This window comes from Rhinatrema bivittatum, chromosome 13 (genome assembly GCF_901001135.1).
Source record: "Rhinatrema bivittatum chromosome 13, aRhiBiv1.1, whole genome shotgun sequence".
Taxonomy (NCBI): Eukaryota; Metazoa; Chordata; class Amphibia; order Gymnophiona; family Rhinatrematidae; genus Rhinatrema; species Rhinatrema bivittatum.
In genome coordinates, this window is record NC_042627.1 from 10,226,707 (window position 1) to 10,247,288 (window position 20,582).

A 20,582-nucleotide genomic window follows, 5' to 3' on the forward strand; every position below is an offset into this window, starting at 1 on the left:
AGCTGGGGGTCTGTAACTACATCACAAAGTGTGCAGTTCTGGTCTGTCTCAGGTACTAGAGAGCCAATTTTATCAGAGGAAGATCAAGCTGCGTTGTTTTCCTTCATACCAACGGCAAATATTCCATGATGAGAATAGTTGTCCTTTCTTTGCCAGTGTCTTAATGAAGGGGCAAGAGCACAGCAGAGCTTCCTTTAACAAAGTTAGCACTGCATCTGTGACTGGGATTTGGATGGTGTATAAACTGGTCAGAACTGGTGCTGACTGGCTCCTATCCTGCTTGCTTGGCTGACCGCTTGCAGCAGTCCAGGGCAGCTGAGCTGCTGTGAACAGATCTACGAAGCACTACCTCTAAAGAGGGTCATTTTCCAACAGCTCGCACGGGGCTAAAAAAAAAAAAAAGATAAAAAAAGTCTACAAATGCTCTGCATCTGCAGACTTTATTCCACATTTTCAAACTGGACTGATGTGCAGAGTTCCACTTTGAAAATTCATGAGTTATCCAGGGGTACGTGTGCCGAAGGTTACACCCTGCCTAGAGTAGGTGCAGCTTTCGGTGGGTACATTTTACCACGCACACTGTCCAACATCAAAATGCGTGCGGAAATCCTTCCCTCACCCCGATGCCACTCCTGCGGGTAGGGGTACAAGGCACACAAAATCTGGTTTGGGGCTTACTTTCTCGGCACGATCGGCCAGTCGATTTTCAAAGCGGGATTTACATGACAAAAAAGATTTATAAGCGGAAAATGCTTTGAAAATCAAGGACCTCACCCCCCCCCCCTAAAAAAAAAACAAAAACCAAGCAGAAAATAGTGAGGGCTCTATGCAATGGGTCAGAAGTTGGAAAAACAGCGCCTGGGGGAATAAGAAACCTAATGGCTTAAAACCAGGACTGATTCAACTATAAGGCGTTATCTGGTGACCAGTCCTGCCCTTGAGGTTTCACCGGAGCTATACCAGAGAGTTGCGTACACAGCAGAACATGCCAGATAGCAGAGTTCCCAATGCGCTCTGCTCCTGAAAATACACCAGCTACTGGGTTTTTGGAGTTTTTAAAAGTTATTTTTCCTCTCTGGGATTTATAGCATTAAACTGGAGAGCTGCTCCCTCCAGAAACAAGCATTAATGGTTGGGGGAAGGCATTTAAGCAAAGACATCTCTCTAATCTACACTAAAATGCTGCTTTCATTAAATTAAGCATGTGGTGAAACAAGGTTTTTTCTGTTAATGTGATTGTTTGCCCTGTGAAACTCTCTTTTTCCCTACTTATTTTAAGATAACCAGCACTTGGCAGCATAATCTGATAGGGCTAATCTCCTGCTATTCTACACCAGTGATGACAAACTGAAAGAGAAGGAGAGTAACATCTGGCACTGTGGCAGTTTGAGAGCCACCATTTTAGCTGGGAGATACAGCTGTATACTGATATAATAACCTTACACAGTACTCTCAGATCTGACTGGGAAAGGCATAGTACTTTGTATAGAATTTAAGGGTATTAATGTTATTGTTAAAAATCCCCTTTTATTTTCCCTGCCTGTTGTACTGCAGTTCTTTAATCTTTTTGCATTCACTGTGTAACCTTTTTAATAATAAACTATTTAGTTTATTAGCTCTGCATTTTTGACTGATTGTTGACCCAGGTAAGTGAGTTCCTATATGATCCCAAGGTTTTTAGTAAGTGATCTGTGAATACCTTTCTGTGAACTCTGTGATCTCAGGTTGTTGTGAGGTCGCAGTGTCCACAGAAACCATCATGGAATAACTTGTAGGCAGGATACTTTCTGAGAGGCAAGCTAGAACCCAGTTGGCAGGTTACCAGGATAGGAGCAAGTGCAGGCAAGGGCTGTGTTGTGCTTGTTGAGACCCTAGCGTGGGCATTAGGGGTAGTGCTGAAGTATTATGTGACAAAGGGTCATCCTAGTTATACAATCTCAGACAAACAGGAGCAGCAGCACTTTTAGAAATGATTATTTTAGGTAAGTCCCATGGCAGCCAAAACAAATACATTAATGTAAAAAACTCCTTTTCCTATTAACTTATATTTTCATTCAACAGGCAATATTTTATGATAAAGTGGGTCTTCTTCCAGTCTTCAGGAATCCTCAGTCGCATTTGTAAGATATCTTCTATGAATATCCATGAGGCTTATTTACAAACAATGGAGGCAATGCATGCATTTTCATGGATATCCTGAAAACACGACTGGCGGGGCTGTTCCCAAAGGCTGGTTTTATAACTATTATGCAGTCTTTCCTATCTTCTGCTTCTAAAATCAGTGGTTTTCAAATTCGGTCCTCACGTGCCAGCAACAGATCAGGTTTGTAGGATCATCATAACGAATATTCATAAGAGACATTTACATTTAACTGGTTTCAGAAGCAGATGAATTTGCATAGTTTGGCTACCCTTAAACCCCACTCATTGGGGCACTTGAGAACTGGATTGGAAAGCCAGTGTTCAAAATGGATCAGCGGCCGCTGTGCCTGATCCTCCTCAGAGTCCCATGCAGATATCACACTAATACATGGGAATACGGCACGAACTGTTGAAAGCAGCTTCCAGGAAGAGTTTAAAAGAAAGGGAACGGCTGGAATGAAAGGAGGTATCGAGGAGGCCTGAAGAAAACCGAAACAACAAGCAACAGAGCCGGGAAACGGGCCAAGCTGGTATTTTGAAGAACTGTGTTACTGCTGCCACCGTAAGACCACCAGCAGCAGCAAACGGAGCCTAGAAGAGCCCGGGTGTCCATGCTGCCTCATGGCTGCATGCGTGTATGCGTGTCAGGAGCTGCGGCCAGCGAATGCAGACAGGAACACGAGGACTAGCAAAGGGGGTGGGAGGGCCACGTTCCAGCAGCCAGTCAGATAGCAATGTTATAACAACTCTTACCACCAGCATGTGCCCAGGCATCACTGCAAGCTTGGAGCTTGTCTGTCTGTCCCGTCGTGCGAATGGTGTCCGTCAGGGCTCGTCCTTCTTTCAGCGTGTGCTTAATTTCCATCACTTGCTTCCCCATCACTAAGGGATCCCGGCCAAGGTCTGCAACCCACAGGGAAAAGAAGAGTTAATCTCCCTCCCCGCACACCCAGCACGGAGAGCAGCTGATCTCTGACCCCCAGGAGACTTAGGGTCCTGTCTCTGCACGTCTCCTGTCCCTGATGCAGTCTGCCGAGGCTTTCACCATCCTGTCATGGCAGGGCACCTTGGAAAAAGAGCTGGAAAACTCATTACACCACCAAGTGGGAACAGTATGGGCCAACCCAAACATCACTATTTTATTCAGTGTATTACCCTCCGGATGCAAAATTATATAAATTTCAAGTCCGTTTAGTCTAGCTAATGTTAAAATAGAGTTTAGAATATACAATATTTGTTCAACTGATGGTTGGGAGGGCTTGGAAAAGACGGCTGTGAGGTGCCAGTGAGTCAGGTCACAGATTAGGGAAGTGGAATGGAGCTGACAAGAGGGTTAGGGTAAATTATACTAAGGAACTTTGCATCCGCAATGATGCACATCCCTGCCCCTTTCTGAGGCACTGAAGGCAGGAGACACAGCTCACATTATTTGTGAAGAATGGCGCCAACCCTTTGTATTTCAGACTTTCTTATGGCTGTAAGGAGGCGAACCACCACAAACTGCTTTTTTGATCTGAAAAATGTATAAACCCCCCCACCCCCACAACGACAATGTGCCCCCTCCCCCTCATGCTCTGTAACGCCGTGATGGATCCCTGGAAGGCTCTTGTACAGACACATCTTTTCTTGCCTTCTGGTGATAGCAGGTGCACGTATCTTCATCGTACAAGTCCTGCATCCCACGGACACCATGTGGAGCTAGGCCCATGGCGTGGAAGGACCCTTGCAACCACAAGAGGGCATGAAAGGATTCCTGCAACCATGAGCGGGCACAGAAGGATCCGGCCTGTACCAATTTCTTGCTGTATCCTTATGGATTCCAACCTTTGGTGCCCAATCACAGCAGAGAGATCTTTCCTGCCAGCTTGTAAATCCAGTGGCGCACTCTACCATTACCATACCTCAGGTAAATAGTAAGGTACCATCCAGAAAGGTCATTGTTGTAATGTCCAAGCACAGCCCGATTTTCTGTGTTTTCAGTAGCTATTTTCCAAATTAGCCATTTTCCAATTGAAAAAAATTCTGTAATATCACATGGGTCGTATAACATCAAGTGGTTTCATTCATTACCGTTTGCAATTGTAATAGTTGTTTGCATTATCATTAATAGAAGCTGTAGCCTAGTGTTTAGAGCAATAGGCCGAGAACCCAGAGTTGAAATCCCGCTTTCCCCATTGACACGCCTTCTGACCTTGGGCAAGCTGCTTTATCTCCCAGTGCTTCGGGTACCCACTGGGGGGCCCAGTTCAAACCTATTCGCACAGATAAGTGGATGCGCAGAGATTTATCCTGGTGTTTTATAAAAAGTGTGTGGCAGCAGCTGCAAGTTTATAAAATACCGTTTGGTCCTCCGAACGTACGCACGGGTGTTTTCAGAACGCACGACTATTTCCAAGGCAATGAAAGCACTTACTTTCTCTACCTATTTTATAAACATAGGAGAATAGCTTACAAATAACCAGCTTCTGATCAGAATAGCTAAGCGGATGGTCCCTTCACTGAAAAAATAAATCCTGCAGCTGCAGAAACACTTTCAATAGGCAGCACAATCTGTATTAAAAAAAAAAACAAAACAAAAAAACAGCGCACGCTCTCTCTCTCTCACTTCCTGTCCCCTCCAGCCTGCCTTGCAGTTTGCTCTCATTCTGTAAGTTTGTTTTTATGCCTGTGGGTTAGGGAGATTCGAGAACTTTCTTCTGAGGTTGTATTTCCTCCTTAATGCCCGTCTGCTGCTCCGTCAGTGCGGCGGGTGGAAGGATCAGTAACTGGAAAATCACATATCGGAGGTATCCTGAAGGAGGAGGAAACCAGCGGTGTGGGAGAGAGTGGAGGGGGTGGGGGAAAGCAGGGGGAAATTGAGTTCAAGTGAGGGTTGCCAAGTGCAAAAGTCAACAGACCACGATTCTCTCAGTCTTGCATTCCCAGTTCTGGGGTCTTCATGAGAATTCAATCCAGACCTGATTTTTTAACTTCTTTTTCTGCTCTCACTCAGCTGCAACGGGGATTTGAAGTGGGAGGTAGAACATCAAAACTGGGCCTACATCTCCTGAGAGCATGGATGTTAATTTCAAGTACTGCCAGGATTATTAATATTGCCTTTGCATTTTATTTTAAGTTTACTTATTGCTGGGTAGCACTATGGTCAGGGGAAACCACAGACCAGCAGCGTCGACAAATAATAATTTGGAAGCATTCACTTTTCAGTTGGGTCATGCGATTGTCACAGCTCTCGACAGGTCCCAAACAGAGGTATTAATGCACAGGTTTAATTTTAGCCTGAGACCAAGATGCCTGTGGCTGTTATCTGATGAGATTTCAGAAACCATACAGGGACATGCTTTCATTTCAAAATGACACAGAAATGTTGACATTGCTTCATAAATATTTCTGTTTGGTGTTCACTGATGAAGCAGAACCACATAAAACGAACACATATAAGATCTGAAGCGAAGTAAAACTCAAGCGATTCTCAGAACAGTGTGTTTGTGAGAAGCTAAACGAAACTTAAAGCAGATAAGGTGATGGGGCCAGATGGGATATATCCGAGGGTATTGAGGGAATTTAGAGAATTCCTGGCAGATTCACTGGCCGACCTTTTCAATGCTTCTGTAGAGTCAGGAGTAGTTCCGGAGGACTGGAGAAAGGTGGATACGGTTACTGTTCATAAAAGTGGAAGTGAGGAGGCTGGGAACTATAGGCCAAGAAGCTGCTAAACAGAGGTTAGGGCAGTTTCTGGAATCTGATGGATTGTGTGACCAGAGGGTTGGATCAAGGGAAAGCAGTAGACGCAGTGTTCTTGGATTTCAGTAAAGTTCTGCACAGAAGACTTATAAATAAATTGAATGCCTTTTGTATGGAACCTAGAGTGACTGAGTTAGAAACTGGCCGAGTGGGAGGCAACAAAGGATAGTGGTAAATGAAGTTTACGCTGAGGAGGGGGGAATAGTAATAGCATACCTCAGGGATCAGTCCTGGGACTAGGTCTTTTCAACTTTTTCGTGAGCAGCAATGCAGAAGAATTGTTGGGAAAGGTTTGTCTTTTTGTCAATGATACCAAAATCTGCAACAGGAAGGTGTGGAAAACATGAGGAGGGATCTATCAAAGTGAAAGAAACGGTCTAGAGATTGGCAACTAAGATTTAATGTTAAAAAATGCATTTAGGTTTCAAACTCCCAAGGGAGGTGAAATTCTTCTAAGCAGGAAAGAAGAGTGGGATCTGGAGGTGACTGTATCTGATGGCCTTATGATAACCAAACAGGTGGATAAAGCAATGGCAAAAGCCAGAAAGATGCTTGGCTGCATAGGGAGAGGAATGGTCAGCAGGAAATGTTGGTGATATTGCCCCATTATAGGCCGCTGGTTGGACCTCATTTGGGATACTGTGTACAATTCAGGAGGCCGCATCTTCAAAAGGATATAAACCGGATGGAGTCAGTCCAGAAAGTGGCTACCGAAAAGATCAGTGGTCTTTGTTCTAAAGCATATTGGGATAGACTTAAAGATCTAAACATGTTTACCCTAAAGGAAAGGCAAATTAGGGGAGAAATGATAAGAGACATTCAACTCAAAGGTTTCCATGCACAGGAGCTAAACGGAAAAGAGGCTCTAGAACAAGGGGTCACGGGATCAGAGTCAAAGGGTGTAGACCCAGGCATAATCTTAGGAAATATTTCTTTACAGAGATGGTAGCAGATGCATGGAACGGCCTCCCAGTGGAGGTATTGGAATGCAAAAACGGTAACTGAATTAAAAAAAAGCTTGGAATAAATGCAGGAGATCTCTGAGGAGGTGATGGGAGTTGTAAGGGCGAGATAACTTGGGCGGATGGGCAAACTGAATGGGCCTTATCGTTTGTTTTTTTTCTGCAGTTATGTTTCTATAAAGAGTAGTAGGAACAAAGAACAAAAATATCTGATAGCAAAGAGACGTTGAGGCATCCCTTAAAGCTTTAGAATGTGGGATGAGGCAGACTCGGGATTGCAACAGACAGGGAAAAAAAGATTGTTGGACTCCTCACAGAGAAGAACTGAAAAGAGAGGGCAATCAGGAAGGGGCAGGGTAGGAGAGGGAAAGATGCAAAAGAGAGGGAGAAGGTCTACGGGCAGGGCAGAGTGAGTTCAAACCTGGACAAAAATGATGGTTATCTTTATAACCCGCCTATACAAAAGCCCTAGGCGGTTAACTGCACGTCATACACAACTGTTAAAGCCGCATGAGCAGATATCACATAACTAATTAAGTGAAATACATACAAAGCATAAAATAGATTGCAGGTCATAAAACAGTTTAAAAAATAGACAACTAAAAGATACAATAAAACTTCTAAAACTGCAAGAGGTCCAATAAGTCATGAAAACTAAGGCAACTCTTCAACTATGGAGCCACCATAAGCTTGTTCAAATAAAAAGGTCTTTAAAAGGTTTTTTAAAGCTTTTGATGCAGCTCACAGATCGTATTTCGAGCGGTAAGCCATTCCATTCTTCAGGACCTGTAAAGCACTGAAGATAATGGGCTGGGGGGGGGGGGGGGGGGTGTGAGAGTTTCAGTGACAGGGTGTAGGCTATGGGCATAGGGAAGATGGTCTAAAACAACGCATCTGTGGTCTGAATGATGTGAAGCCCCAAACTAATAGCAGAGTCAGTCAACCATAGCCCAGGGCTCAAAATAATTGTTTCTCCCCCCTCAGTCATAATAATAGACCGACCACTACAGAAGTGAAAAAGAAAAGAAATAAAAAAGGAGAAAAACCACAGCGTCCCCCTTGGCTGAAAAATCTATGGGATATTTTTGGTTCCACACATTTTTTCACAAAAGCTTAATGGGCATGTTTTTAATACAAGAAGCGAAAAAGGGTGGAATTCCCTCATGCTGCTCTTATGAACATATTTTTATGTTATTTTGTCACAATTTCACCATTTTCCCTACATTGCAGAAAGTCATCCATTAAACCCTAACATTAATCTATTGGCAGATTTGAGAATTTTGGAGAATACTTGCAAAATGAAAATGTTCTTTTCACACAACTTTACCACATTAGACACTGTTGGTTTGAGGCGTTCCTTTTGTCTGGCTCACCTTTCTCCACACCAGAGTTTCAAGCCTGGTGGAACCTGCCCTGAATTTGCTCCTTCCCACTTATGACAGGGCATTTGAATTGGAGGTGCCATGGGACTTCATTCGTGGCTATGAAGGCTTTATCCCAAATTAGACCTCCTCCTCCTCCCTCTATAACTCAGCCAGTTGCAACAACAGACCTCAGCAGAAGGCTACGGACTATGGTACGTGTGCTCACTGATATTCAATGGCAGACTCCCCAGGGCCCTCAAATGCACATAGCCCTACTGCTGGGCTGCCCCATCCACCACAATGACTGGAGGCCCTGGTATGCAAACTGTACCTTCCAGCACCTCCTCCAGCATGTAAGTAACCTTCTTCTCCTTCTGAATGTGTTTCTTCAAGTACTTCATGAAAATACCAGAGCTGAACTTCCCGTCTTGAACCTCGTAAGCTTCTGCATCCTCGCTTCTATAAACAGAATCAAGAATCTGGCCGAGTTAGAAGCAGAAACAGCTCAACTGGAAGAGAATTAGACTGAATACCTGAAGAGTTTTTTGGCTTATATTTTAGGCCTCAATGCATCAAAATGACATTTCTGTGAACATAAAAGGCAATTCTTTCACTAGGAAACTAAGTGGCCTGTGGCCAGGTATTTCTTTTTGGCCATCCTCTTGTGGAGAATGCTGAACATTATGGACCTTAGTAGAGATGTCTGTCTGGCAGGCTGCAAGTACAGTAACTGAGTTACTAGGACTCTTCGGGGAGGGCCAGTCTGGTGGCTCAGTGAGATTGCTGTGCGTTGCCATGAATCAGGTCCTCCACTCCTCAGATCCACTGAGGCTAGGGATGCTGTTGAAGCAGCATTCACAGCCCCTGGGTGGGGGAAGAAATCATGGTCATTGCTGTTGGCTGGATTCATGATTGCAGGGTTCCAGAAGGACCTCTGGTGCACGGCCCCTGGCCCTGGACCCTCACTGCAATGAGGAGAAGTCCATTAACAGCTATTAATCAAGTTAACTTAGGGAATAGCCACTGCTATTAATTGCATCGGTACACAACAACCAACCTCGTTCCCTTGTGTCAACAATCTTCAACAACCGTGGATCAAGGGAACCCCCTAATGCGCGGTCTTGTGCAGTTGCTATTTGTAGGGCAACCACTCTGTGGCTGTCCCCCCTTTTGTATAGCTCCCGATTTTATTCTTTATTTGCTTAAATCAACATATTTTTAGTTTTTTTGATTTTTTGTGCTTTGTTTCTACTCCCCGGCTATTTGTCCAACCCGCCTGGGACTTTCCTGCTTTTCTACTCAGGTTTCCATAAATACTTCTTATTGTCAATTAATCGTTACCACACAGTGGACACAAGAGTGAACACTCCCGAGATTAGTCGAAATGAATTCATGCCCATTCATTTCGACTAATGGGGAAGTAGTGCACTTTTTAAAAATAATGTTTTGTGAAATGCTTTAAAAACAATCCTTAAAAAATTAGGCCAATGATTAAAACTGACCTCTTTGATTTATCGATGGAGCATATCTAATGCTCTAAAAGATATTAAAATCTGGGGTTTATATGATGGTCCCATGGAAGAATATTATTTATGGGTTATTTTTGGTGAATACATTTTTGTTGTATTTTATTACTTTTTCGTATTATCCACTAAGGCTTTTTCTATACTACAGATAGGAAAGTTTAGGCAGATATGCAAACTATCAAGACCATTTTTATAGCAAGATAGTAGGTTTAGGGGCGTGGGCTTCTCTATGAAAGTTTCTAGAAGAGAGGGTCGCAAGAGGTTGCCATAACGTTTTCTACTTACGTTGCGTAGCCGTAGACTGTGTTCCCCCAGGGCTCCAATGGCTTCACTTCGGAGAGCGCACAGTTAGGGTTGTACCTGGTAAACAAAGCAGGGTCAAGCATCAGTTCAGTGCAGAATAAAGCGGAATTACCTGAAGGCTTGCAGTAATTAGTTGTGATTGATTTTCGTTCTGGAACATTTTTGCAGGCCTGCAAAGTGTGGCTGAGGACAAGAGAAGAGCAAGCAGTGGAGGATACTCAAACTAAAGACTGAATAAGGGGCTTTCTAAGAGATACCAAAGTACCTCCGCGGTAAGTTGCAAATTTAATACGAAGGGGCAGGGACGTCCTCATCCGCTCCCCCCAGTGTGAATAAATGTGCCAGGAAGAACTCAGAGAGCCTGATTCACTAAGAGGCAGATTTTCAAAGGAAGCTGAGTGCCTGACCCAGGCACCTAGAATTTGGTATAATTTTGGATGTGCGGGGGCATCTGAGTTTTAGGTTGGAAATTCATCAAACTGAGGCACCCACATCTAGACCTGCTATTTATTTTCCTCAATGTAGGTGCTTAGTGCTAGAAATCAGCGCTGAACACTGATTTACACAACTGTTCTCCACTTTGACGGCATGGGGGGGAAAAGGGGAATTGCATTCAGAGAACAAACAACAGGGGCCCTGACTTTTATGGTCTGGGGTACCCATACACAGACATAAAGGATAAAGCAAAGGACATCAAGCAGCATTGTCTGAATTTTCAAGAAGGCTCCTCACCCAGTACAAATGTTGCTTTGTTAATATATACGGCCTGGGTATAATCTGCACGGAGCGGCAGTTGCTACCATAGGAAACTTGCTGGCCAGACTAAATGGACCATTTGATCTTTTTTTGCTATCAATACTATGTTACATTCCGTAACTCTGACCCTGTCCACGAGTTGTTTTATTATTTTTAATTCTTAAGTCACTGGGAATGCTTAAGTATGCACATGGACATGCTCGTGCATGTAAAAAGCACGGGCTATTCAAGCTCAGTCTTATTCAGATAACTTCCAATTGATCTAGCTAAGTAGTGGCAAAGCTGCTACTTAGCCGAAAAAGGTCTGAAAAGCAGTACTTGTCCATATAAGTAGCACTTTTCGGACTTATCCAGTAAACGGGCCGATACAGTAAAATCGCGGGAGAGCGGGCGAGCGCCTGTTCTCCCGGCACGCGTACAGGCCCACTCTCCTGTGCGCGCAATACAGTATTTTAATTTATTAAAATTAGGCCCGTCGGTAAAAAGAGGCGCTAGGGATACTAGCGCGTCCCTAGCGCCTCTTTTTCCACAGGAGTGGCGGCTGTCAGTGGGTTTGACAGCAGACGTTCAATTTTCCCAGCGTCGGTTCTCGAGCCCACTGACAGCCATGGGTTCGGAAACTGGACGCCGGCAAAATTGAGCGTCCGGTTTTCGACCCGCGGGCCTATTTCAAATTTTTTTTCTATTTTTTTTTACTTTTTTTTTTTTTTAAACTTTCGGGACCTCTGACTTAATATCACCATGATATTAAGTCGGAGGGTGCACAGAAAAGCAGTTTTTACTGCTTTTCTGTGCACTTTCCCGGTGCCCGAAGAAATTAGCGCCTACCTTTGGGTAGGCGCTAATTTCTGAAAGTAAAATGTGCGGCTTGGCTGCACATTTTACTTTCTGTATTGCGCGGGAATACCTAATAGCGCCCGCAACATGCATTTGCATGTTGCGGGCGCTATTAGGTTCGGGGGGGGGGGGGGGGGGGTTGGACGCGCGTTTTGGACATGCTATTACCCCTTACTGAATAAGGGGTAAAGCTAGCGCATCCAAAACGCGCGTCCAATCGCGGGTTAACAGTGCGCTCTGCCGGAGTGCACTGTACTATATCGGCCTGTATGTAAGATAGGCAGAAAAATCTAGAAAAAGTTCTACTTATCCGACTACGTGAGATAGCCAGATAATTCTAAAAAGCATTACATATCTGGCTAAATTTGATATGTAGCACTTTTAGACTTACCCAGCTAAGTAGCACTTTTTTCTAGACTTATCCGGCTATCTTACATAGCCAGATAAGTCTGAAAAGTGCGATGTAGACAGACAAGCAATGCTTTTCAGACTTATCCATCTAAGTAGCAGCTACTTAGGAGAATATGTCGATAAGTGTGCAGAAATGAGCTACCCATGTACGTCTACATCAAATTCTAAAGGGCTATGTGAGCAGATTTTTTACACAAGCTATTTAGAAGCATTTACCCTGTAAGTCGGCTTTTACACTCAAAAGTCGGGGCATTTTCTAACATGCAAGCGGCAGTGAACTAACCAGTTTTACCAATTAGTCTACCACTTTACCCAGTTAATCTGCAGCTCGTAAAGACTCTGCTGGCTCTTCAGCCTGAAGTCACTCCCATTTCACTCAGATCCCCCTCCTGATCATCTTTTTCACTATAAAGATGTTAATGATCACTTGCTCGAGACACTGAGCAGCAGTAAATATATGCGCGTAAGGTGCCACATTTATAGGTGTAAATTGCATATAAAATAGCCACTTACTCCTGTAAACGTCGGCCCCTCCCCGGAACCTCTTGCCCGCCCCTTTTTACATGAGAAAATGTATTCACGGACCCTGATCTATGCGAGTGTGCGAGGTTTCTCAAACAGCATGCACTCACGTATATGCTTTTCTGCACATCTAACTGCTCAGCTTTACATGCGCAACTTTTGAAAATTCATCTTTTAGGCTTCTAAGTTCAAATAGGTGCTTACCTTAGCTTTCTAAACTTAGCAGTCATCTTTTTTTTTTTTTAATATCTGCCTCATTATTGCTAAAATCACATAAAAACATTGGCTAAAACTAACCTATTGTGACAGAGGAACATCAAAATATTATTGCTTTCCTTCTGTAAAGTTTTATAAATTGGGACACAAAAGTCCCTTCCATCTGCCCCAGGGCTGCGCCATTCCCCCTTTTACCCCCATCCAGATGTGCCGCACCTCCTTCGCTGTATTCACATGTTTTCCTGAGGGTTTACAGAAGAGCTAAGACAGACTGTAACACTCTACAACTTTTCGAAGGAGGCAGTACCTTTTTTTTTTTAATCAAAAGCTGCTTCCTCTGCAATCATTTCTGGCTTTACTTCTGAATGTGGCACTGCCAGCTGGGTTCTGATGTCAGGCTTTTGCATGAGGCTGAGCATTAAGAGCACACATCAGGGTGAGAATAGTTCCTACCATGCCTTAACTTCCAAAGCACATACTGTAGGGGAAGCCAAGCTTTTGATTAAAGTTGCTTTCTGCTTGAAAGGAGAGTTTTATGAGCTATATCAATGCACTTTGCTTTAAACACCCTTGGGGAGTCAGTGTGGCACAGCTGATTTTCCAGCGACATTGCAGCCTGTAAGTGACTGGGCAGCCTGCTACGGGGGTTAGAGTGTGACTGCTCCGACGGAGGGTGCCTACCATTTCCTGCAGGTGTCCAGCAGCAGTATGTTGAGGGCCGTTTGTCTCTCTTGCATCCTCTGCAGGATATTCTGGACGCTGATGCAGTTCTCGGGTCTGTAGGGCTGCGGGGCGTCTATGGGCACCATGTAATTCCTCCCCGAGCGTTCGTAGCCGTGCCCGGCATAGTAGAATAAACCTAGAGAGCAAGAGAGATGGCACCGCTTTGAAAAGGCGGGGTGGATCTCTAAATAACAAAATCTCCAAGGGGGCAATCCAAACCTGGCTCAGTGGAGGAGAAGTGAGGGGGGAAGGAGCTTTACTTGCTAAAATCATTTAAATCAGCACTGAAGGTTTTTTTTTTCTAAGCTCATGGTGGTGGCAAGGCGCAGTCTGCTGTGACATTTTAATTAAAGTAAAAAAAAACCCCTTGGTCCAGGGCACGACCCAATCCTCTTCTCCACACACCCATTTGTAAAATGAGATTACAGAGCTCAGCGGAATGAAAACATCAAACCAAATGCAATTCAAAGGTCTTCCTTGCCGTGACTCACGAGTAAATAAAATACACACATCAGTGTCCTATTTTCACACCTCGTCTTTATGCGGCAAACCCCCCGTTTAGCCCATGTAAAAGCGTTTGGATCTTGCCTCCTGTATATGACAGCAGTGGAGCCTCCTGAAAGCAGGAGCTGTGCAGTAAAGCACAGACGGATGTAACCTTTCAAATAAAGAAATCTTCCGAAGCCGGCCCCCAGACCCACATCCGCTGCAAGTGAGATTGGAGGGGGGGGGGGGTCCCTGAAAACCCGCACCTCCCGCGCAGGCAGCAAACCGGTGCCCTGCGAGGCTTCTGAGAGCTGAAGGGGTTAAAAGAGGCCACCCTGCAAGTTCACTGCTGCCGAGGCTCCCTCATGCCTATACATAGCCAGGCATGTGGGGAGTTCCTGGAAAAAGGGGGCCTCTTTATCTCCCAGCTTAACCGAGACACAAGAGCCGGGCCCTGCCGGCCGCGGCAGATCTCGGCCCAGGATTTCCTCACCACTCAGCACATGCATTTTTTTTTTTTTTATATCTCCAGGCTTGGCTACCCCTGGTGACTTTCCGAGCAGTGGCGGGTTCAGTGCAGAAACCACAAGCCCTGGTGAGGAGCTTTAACTTTTAGTAGGCCACACGTAAGAAGCGCCAGGGTTGGGACCGATCCAAGGCCCATCGAGCCCGGTGTTCCCTTCTCCGACAGTGGCCGATTCGGGTCTCTCGGAAGAACCTGGAAGATCACCTCAGTGATACTTAACCCCAGGCAAAGGAGGTGGCAGGTCCCCTGTATCTGCCTAGCTGAGAAGTTTCGTTTTCCAGCAGTCTGTCCAAACATTTTTTTATACCCAGTTATGCTATTAACCTTTGACCACATTCTCTGGCAGCAAATTACACTGCTTAATTGTGCACTGAATGAAAAAAACAAACAAACACACACTTTCTTCAATTGTAAATCTGCTATCATTTAGTTACATGGTGTGTCCCCTAGTCCTAGTTAAAAGGATAACTAACTAACTATCCCCTATTTACCAGTTCCACCACATTCATAATTTTATAGACCTAAACATATCCCCTCCAAGCTAAAGACCCTCGATCTGTTTAGCCTCTCTCCATAAGGAAGCTGCTCCTTCCCCTTTATCATTTTTGTCACTCTCCTCTGCACTTTTTCTAGTTCTGCTCTCTCTTTCTTGAGATGGGGGTGACCAGAAGTGCACGCAGTACTCAAGGTGCAGGCAAAATGATATTTTCCCATTCCTGACATTCTGTTTGCTCTTCTCACCACCCCCACACACACCAAGCTGAGGATTTCAACCTTATCATCCACAAGGACTCCAGCTCCTTTTCCTGGGTGTTGATTTCTAATACAAAAGAGCATCGTGTATCTGCAATTAGGATTATTTTTATCTTTACTAAAATTTGTTAAATCGCTTAAAACTGGGGCCGGTAACTTTTAAACAGCTGAGAGAGTGCATTTGCACACGCATGTGCCGGCTTGCACCAATGGACACAGCCATTTTATAACATACATACGTATATGCACACGTGGTATAAAATAGGCTGCACATGCCAACATGTGCGCACAACGTTATACAGACACGCACATGTGCGTGCAAATGTCGCCTCTACCGCGCAAGTGGGTGGATTTTAGTAGACACGCACACCGATGCAATCACCATTTTCCCAGTTCGTTCCCAGTTTGCCCAGTAAAAGATAGGACTTCCTAACTCCCCTAGTTAACTCGCCTACCTTTGGCATAGTTAACCCCAACCTTTAAAACCCCGCTAACCTCTCTAGTTTTCTTGTTTTAGGACTTTCACGTCATCCATACCAGAAATAAAGTTGGTACGTGGTAGGGGATCCCGGTGTGCGTGGTAGGGGATCCCGGTGTGCGTGGTAGGGGATCCCGGTGTGCGTGGAAATACGTGCAGATTTCGTTAAGAAATCTAGGAATGCCCAAGCCTCGCCAAGACCATGTCCCACCTCTTTTTTGCAAAACTTTTTTGCTCGCGCCTAGGGCTTTTAAAATTCACCTTTAAGCAATTTCTACATGGCAACAGAAACAATTCAAAACATAAACCACCTACACAAATCAAATAACATCAAGTAAAACAATATGTGAAATACCATTACCTAAAATACAATTTAGTAAAACTAAAATAACCACATAGGGTAAAAATAGCAGATCTTATTGTCTCTCTAATTACAAATAAGCCTGCTTGTACAAAAATATTTTTAGCAGCAATTTGAAGAAGTTATTTATTTTGTTAAACTATTTCTATTCTGCCTACAGTAACTATCTCATGCTAGGCGGATTACAAAAGTAAACATAAAACAATAAGTAACATAAAACATATTGCAATCAACAGGAATTAAAATAGTTAAAAATATCAATTTCACAAGAATGCTTCTCTAAATAAAGCTGCTTTTAGTATTTTTCGAAATAGTTTAAAATCTGTTATTTCTCGTACCTCATCAGTTAAACTGTTCCACAGCACAACACCCCCAATAGATAATGCCTGATGCCTAATATCCTGAAAATGTATCGCCTCTGCTAATGACATATCAAGATATTTCTTATTGGCTGAACAGATTCTGCTAGGACCATAATCTTTAAAAAGATTAGATAAAAATATTAGAGCCATTCCATGAACTGATTTAAACATAAGGGTTAAGATCTTAAATTTGACCCTCTGATCCACAGGTAACCAATGGAGCTGGTATAACAATGGAGTGACATGATCTCGCTGTGGGGCATTCAAAACCAACCTGGCTGCTACATTTTGTAGGAGCTGTAATGCTTGCATCCTATTTTTGGGAATCCCCAAATAGAGAGAATTTCCATAGTCCAAGGTTGTCATAATAAAAGCCTGGACTATGGTGTGAAAATCAGACTGCTCAATTAGAGGTCTAAGATGTCTAAGTTGTTTCAGTTTGAAGTATCCCGAAGAATTTATTTGTTTTCTGTAAGTCAATAGTGAGTCAAAATAAAACCCCAAGTTCCAGACTTGGTCAGAAAATTCAATATTGACCCCCCTCAACCAGGATAGTGGGCAGACCTTCTGGCCAAGGTTTCCACGAAAACCAAAGGGCCTCAGATTTTGATAAATTAAGGATTAAGACATTATCCTGCAGCAATTGCTAACTGCTAATAAGCACGGAGAAATCAGGGTGAATGTCGCTTGCCAATCAGATGTGACCTCAAAATAGAGCTGGATACCAGCAGCATAAACCTTAAAAAAAGATGTGAAAGGAATCAAGCAGCTTACACAATGGTTGTAAGTAAACATTGAAAAGGCGAGGCGACAGCACAAATCCTTGCAGTTCACCTACGTTTGTTATAATCCAATCTGAGCACTGCAGGCGTCCCCTGACCTCTGCATCCTCTGGGACAAAAAGGAAGTAAACCATTGTAGACATCCCCGGTCATTCCAAATGATTTAAGTTGTGAAAGAAGAATATCGTGATTTGCTAAATCAAATGGCGAGGACAAATCCAAGTTTATGGCAATAACAACTGCCTTCCCAGTATCAGTACAATCAACAAATAGTCAATAACTGAAAGTAAGACAGATTCGGTACTATAATTTGTATGAAAGTCACTTTGATTAGAATGAAAGATATTGTGGTCCTGCGGATATTTCTTCAGTTGCCTAAATAATACTGCTTTCTCAAGCAACTTCCCTAATGAGGTCAGGTTCAAGACTGGCCTATAACTTTTCGGATCTTCTAAACATACTTTCCCTTATTTCCTCAGCGAGAGAGTTCCAAAAAGATGGAGCCACTACTGCAAAGGCACATTCTCTCGTCACTGAAAAACAGGCGTGTTTGACATTTTTCCCTACGTCATCACTTTGCACTTTTCCACCTTAAATTTCATCTCCCATCTAGATCCCAAAGTCCCCTGGTATCACAAGGTCCTCCTGCATTTCCCCACAATCCGCTCGTGTTTTAACAACTTTGAATTAATTTTGTGTCATCTTCAGATCTGATCACCTTACTCGTTTTCTTTCCCAGATCATTAATGGATAAGTTAAACAAGCTGGTCCCAGTGCAGATCCCTGCGACCCTCCACTATTTATTTCCTTCCAGTGACCAATCTAGAGTAAGCCATCGCCTCCCATCCTATGGTGACTTTCAGAAATATCCCATACCCCATAAAAATATTAAAACATAGGGGCATTTCTATCTCTTTTGTGGCCCAAAGTCCTTGCAAGGATGTTTTCACTGTGCAACCATAATCCACTGTTGCCCGAAAGACGCTCCAGGTGCAGGAGAAGAGCTGTGCATTCACGATGCCTCTTCTGTTGGGTGTCCCGCAAGAACACCAAGCTGGGCTCTCGGACTTCCAAAGGGAATAAAACAAATTTGAGAACAATGCACCTATTCTTTGCTAAGTGTGTAATTTCTAAACTTAAACAGGCACTTCAAATAATTAAATTATGGATTTAGCAAAATAAAAACAAATTTTGAATGTTCCCTTTTGGACAGTAGATCTTGCTGTGCCTGTGTTATTCGTGGTCAAAGAAGGCTTAGCATTGTCTGAATTATGAAGAAGTCTGCTCACCCTGTAAAAACGTTGCTAGCAGTAATTATGTTATGGGTTTGACAGTTGCCTGGTTTTGACTGTAAACATTGCTACCCTTAACACAATGCATGGGGGTAACCTGCATAGAGCAGTTATTGCCATAGGAAATTTTCTGGGCAGACTGAATGGACCATTTGGTCTTTTTCTGCCCTCATTACTATGTTACTATGTAAGTGCGTGAAATGCTCCAGGGCATGTGATAATGCAAGAGCTTCAAGGGAGGAGGAGTGCTCAGTCTAGTCTTGACCTCTCCTCCCCGTTCTCTAACCCTTCGCTCACAGCTCGTGGTTATTACAACACAGCCTTCTAATTCTGAAACTGGGTAAACAAGGTTATCGGAATTATGATAATGCACTTCACAAAATGCCCCAAACTTTCTATGACTTTCTTCTGGTGGGCAGGGGAGAGGGAGCTTGGGTTGAAGCTGAAGTCACTACGTGGGTTGTTTTGTAAATTCTGAATTTTTGTTTACTTGGCATCTTATCACCAAATGTCATCACCAGCCAATCAAATATGGAAAAAGTAAAATGCCTAATCTGCTTGGTAAACAACCAAAACTATACACTCACTACAGAGGAAGTCAGCAATATATAACGCCCAAATTTTATTGTATACACAATTTTATCCAATGTATTTAACACATATATTACATAAATCCTACTATGTGTAATTATGATCTCCCTGACATTAAAACAATATCATCCATACCTTACCCTCCATTCAATGGCATCCATGGATCGTTAAAGCTTTGTACGCCTGCTCACAGCGTTTTACCGGAATTAATGTGGGTCCTGTGGGTTAGTAGAAAAACACCTTAATTCCGGTAAAACGCTGTGAGCAGGCGTACAAAGCTTTAACGATCCAAGGGTGCCATTTGAACACGGAAACACTTAAATTTTTCTGAAATGGATGTTTAACTCCGGCAGAAGAAGTTGACAAGAATATGAGCTGGTGACAAATTGATGTACAGCTTCGGCAGTATTGGCTGAGTCCGGTGCTATGTGTGGATAGCTCTTGCATAATACAGAAGTATTGGTGAAGACGTTACCCTTTTGACGGTGATTGATGAACGGGAATAAATGCAGTACCTAACATGAAGACAACTGTATACTAATGATGTCAGCAGGATAATATATTAGCACTAGAGATAATCATCATTCCCTGAAGAAGCCCGTCTCTACGGGCGAAACGAGAGCCTCGTCGGAGCAGTGTAGCAGGATTAAGTCTGTAACTATTAAAACAATTGAAAGAAGCGCATTTATACAGATTGATTGAAGGATGCATATTTATATAGATGCATATCACATTGTTTGAGGTTGACACTTGCATATTATGACTTGATGTGTTTTCTTGTATAAATAAGATGTACATTTATGAGATATGGATATTCATGTAACCTATCATGTCATATGAAGGGATACTGTAATTATGCAAGTTTAAAAGTTTGTTAGTGATTTTAGGAGTTATGAGTGATGTGGATGATTTCAGTGGTATGGATGTATTTAATGGAGGGTAAGGTATGGATGATCTTGTTTTAATGTCAGGGAGATCATAATTACACATAGTAGGATTTATGTAATATGTGTGTTAAATACATTGGATACAATTGTGCATACAATAAAATTGGGGCATTATATATTGCTGACTTCCTCTGTAGTGAGTGTATAGTTTATATGTGGAACAGAGGTATTGCACGTGTTTACTCTACCTGTTGTGATAAACAACCAAGACATTCATCACATGTGACAGCCATAGCTTGCTCAGCAGACTGTAAACTGTTTCTGCTGGAGCATCCCCTCAGCTGTAAGCACATGGCTTGTGTTAATTACAGGGAGGGTGGTTTGCAAAGGCACTTCCTTAGTGACAACAGTGTTTTGCCCAGGGAAATGGCCTGTTACATACTTGCCTGCCTGATGAGGCAGGTAAACTTCACACGTGTATGTCATGGTTACATGTGCATTTAGCTAGACTGAGCAGAGGTCTTCCTGGGGGTGGGGAGGGGCTTGCACTTACGAGCGCAC

At 43.4% G+C, this 20,582-nt stretch overlaps 1 protein-coding gene and 1 long non-coding RNA gene across 10 annotated transcripts in view; one reads left to right on the forward strand and one right to left on the reverse strand.

Annotated features, from left to right (window-relative positions):
- The window catches only part of LOC115074784, a 90,505-nt gene extending 72,118 nt beyond the window's left edge, over positions 1-18,387 (forward strand). The window contains exons 4-5 of the long non-coding RNA XR_003852342.1: positions 10,207-10,310; positions 17,991-18,387. This is a non-coding gene — a long non-coding RNA (uncharacterized LOC115074784). The remainder of the gene's footprint in view (positions 1-10,206; positions 10,311-17,990) is intronic.
- The window catches only part of LOC115074783 (mucosa-associated lymphoid tissue lymphoma translocation protein 1-like), a 99,708-nt gene that overhangs the window by 14,790 nt on the left and 64,336 nt on the right, over positions 1-20,582 (reverse strand). For all 9 annotated transcript variants that reach the window (XR_003852341.1, XR_003852340.1, XM_029574607.1 and 6 more), the window contains exons 10-13: positions 13,462-13,639; positions 10,021-10,095; positions 8,541-8,668; positions 2,896-3,045 (exon numbers count right to left, since the gene is read on the reverse strand). Coding sequence is in view for 7 of the 9 variants with exons in the window: in XM_029574607.1 (XP_029430467.1) it covers positions 2,896-3,045; positions 8,541-8,668; positions 10,021-10,095; positions 13,462-13,639 (531 nt within the window). In the remaining 2 variants the exon portion in view is untranslated. The remainder of the gene's footprint in view (positions 1-2,895; positions 3,046-8,540; positions 8,669-10,020; positions 10,096-13,461; positions 13,640-20,582) is intronic.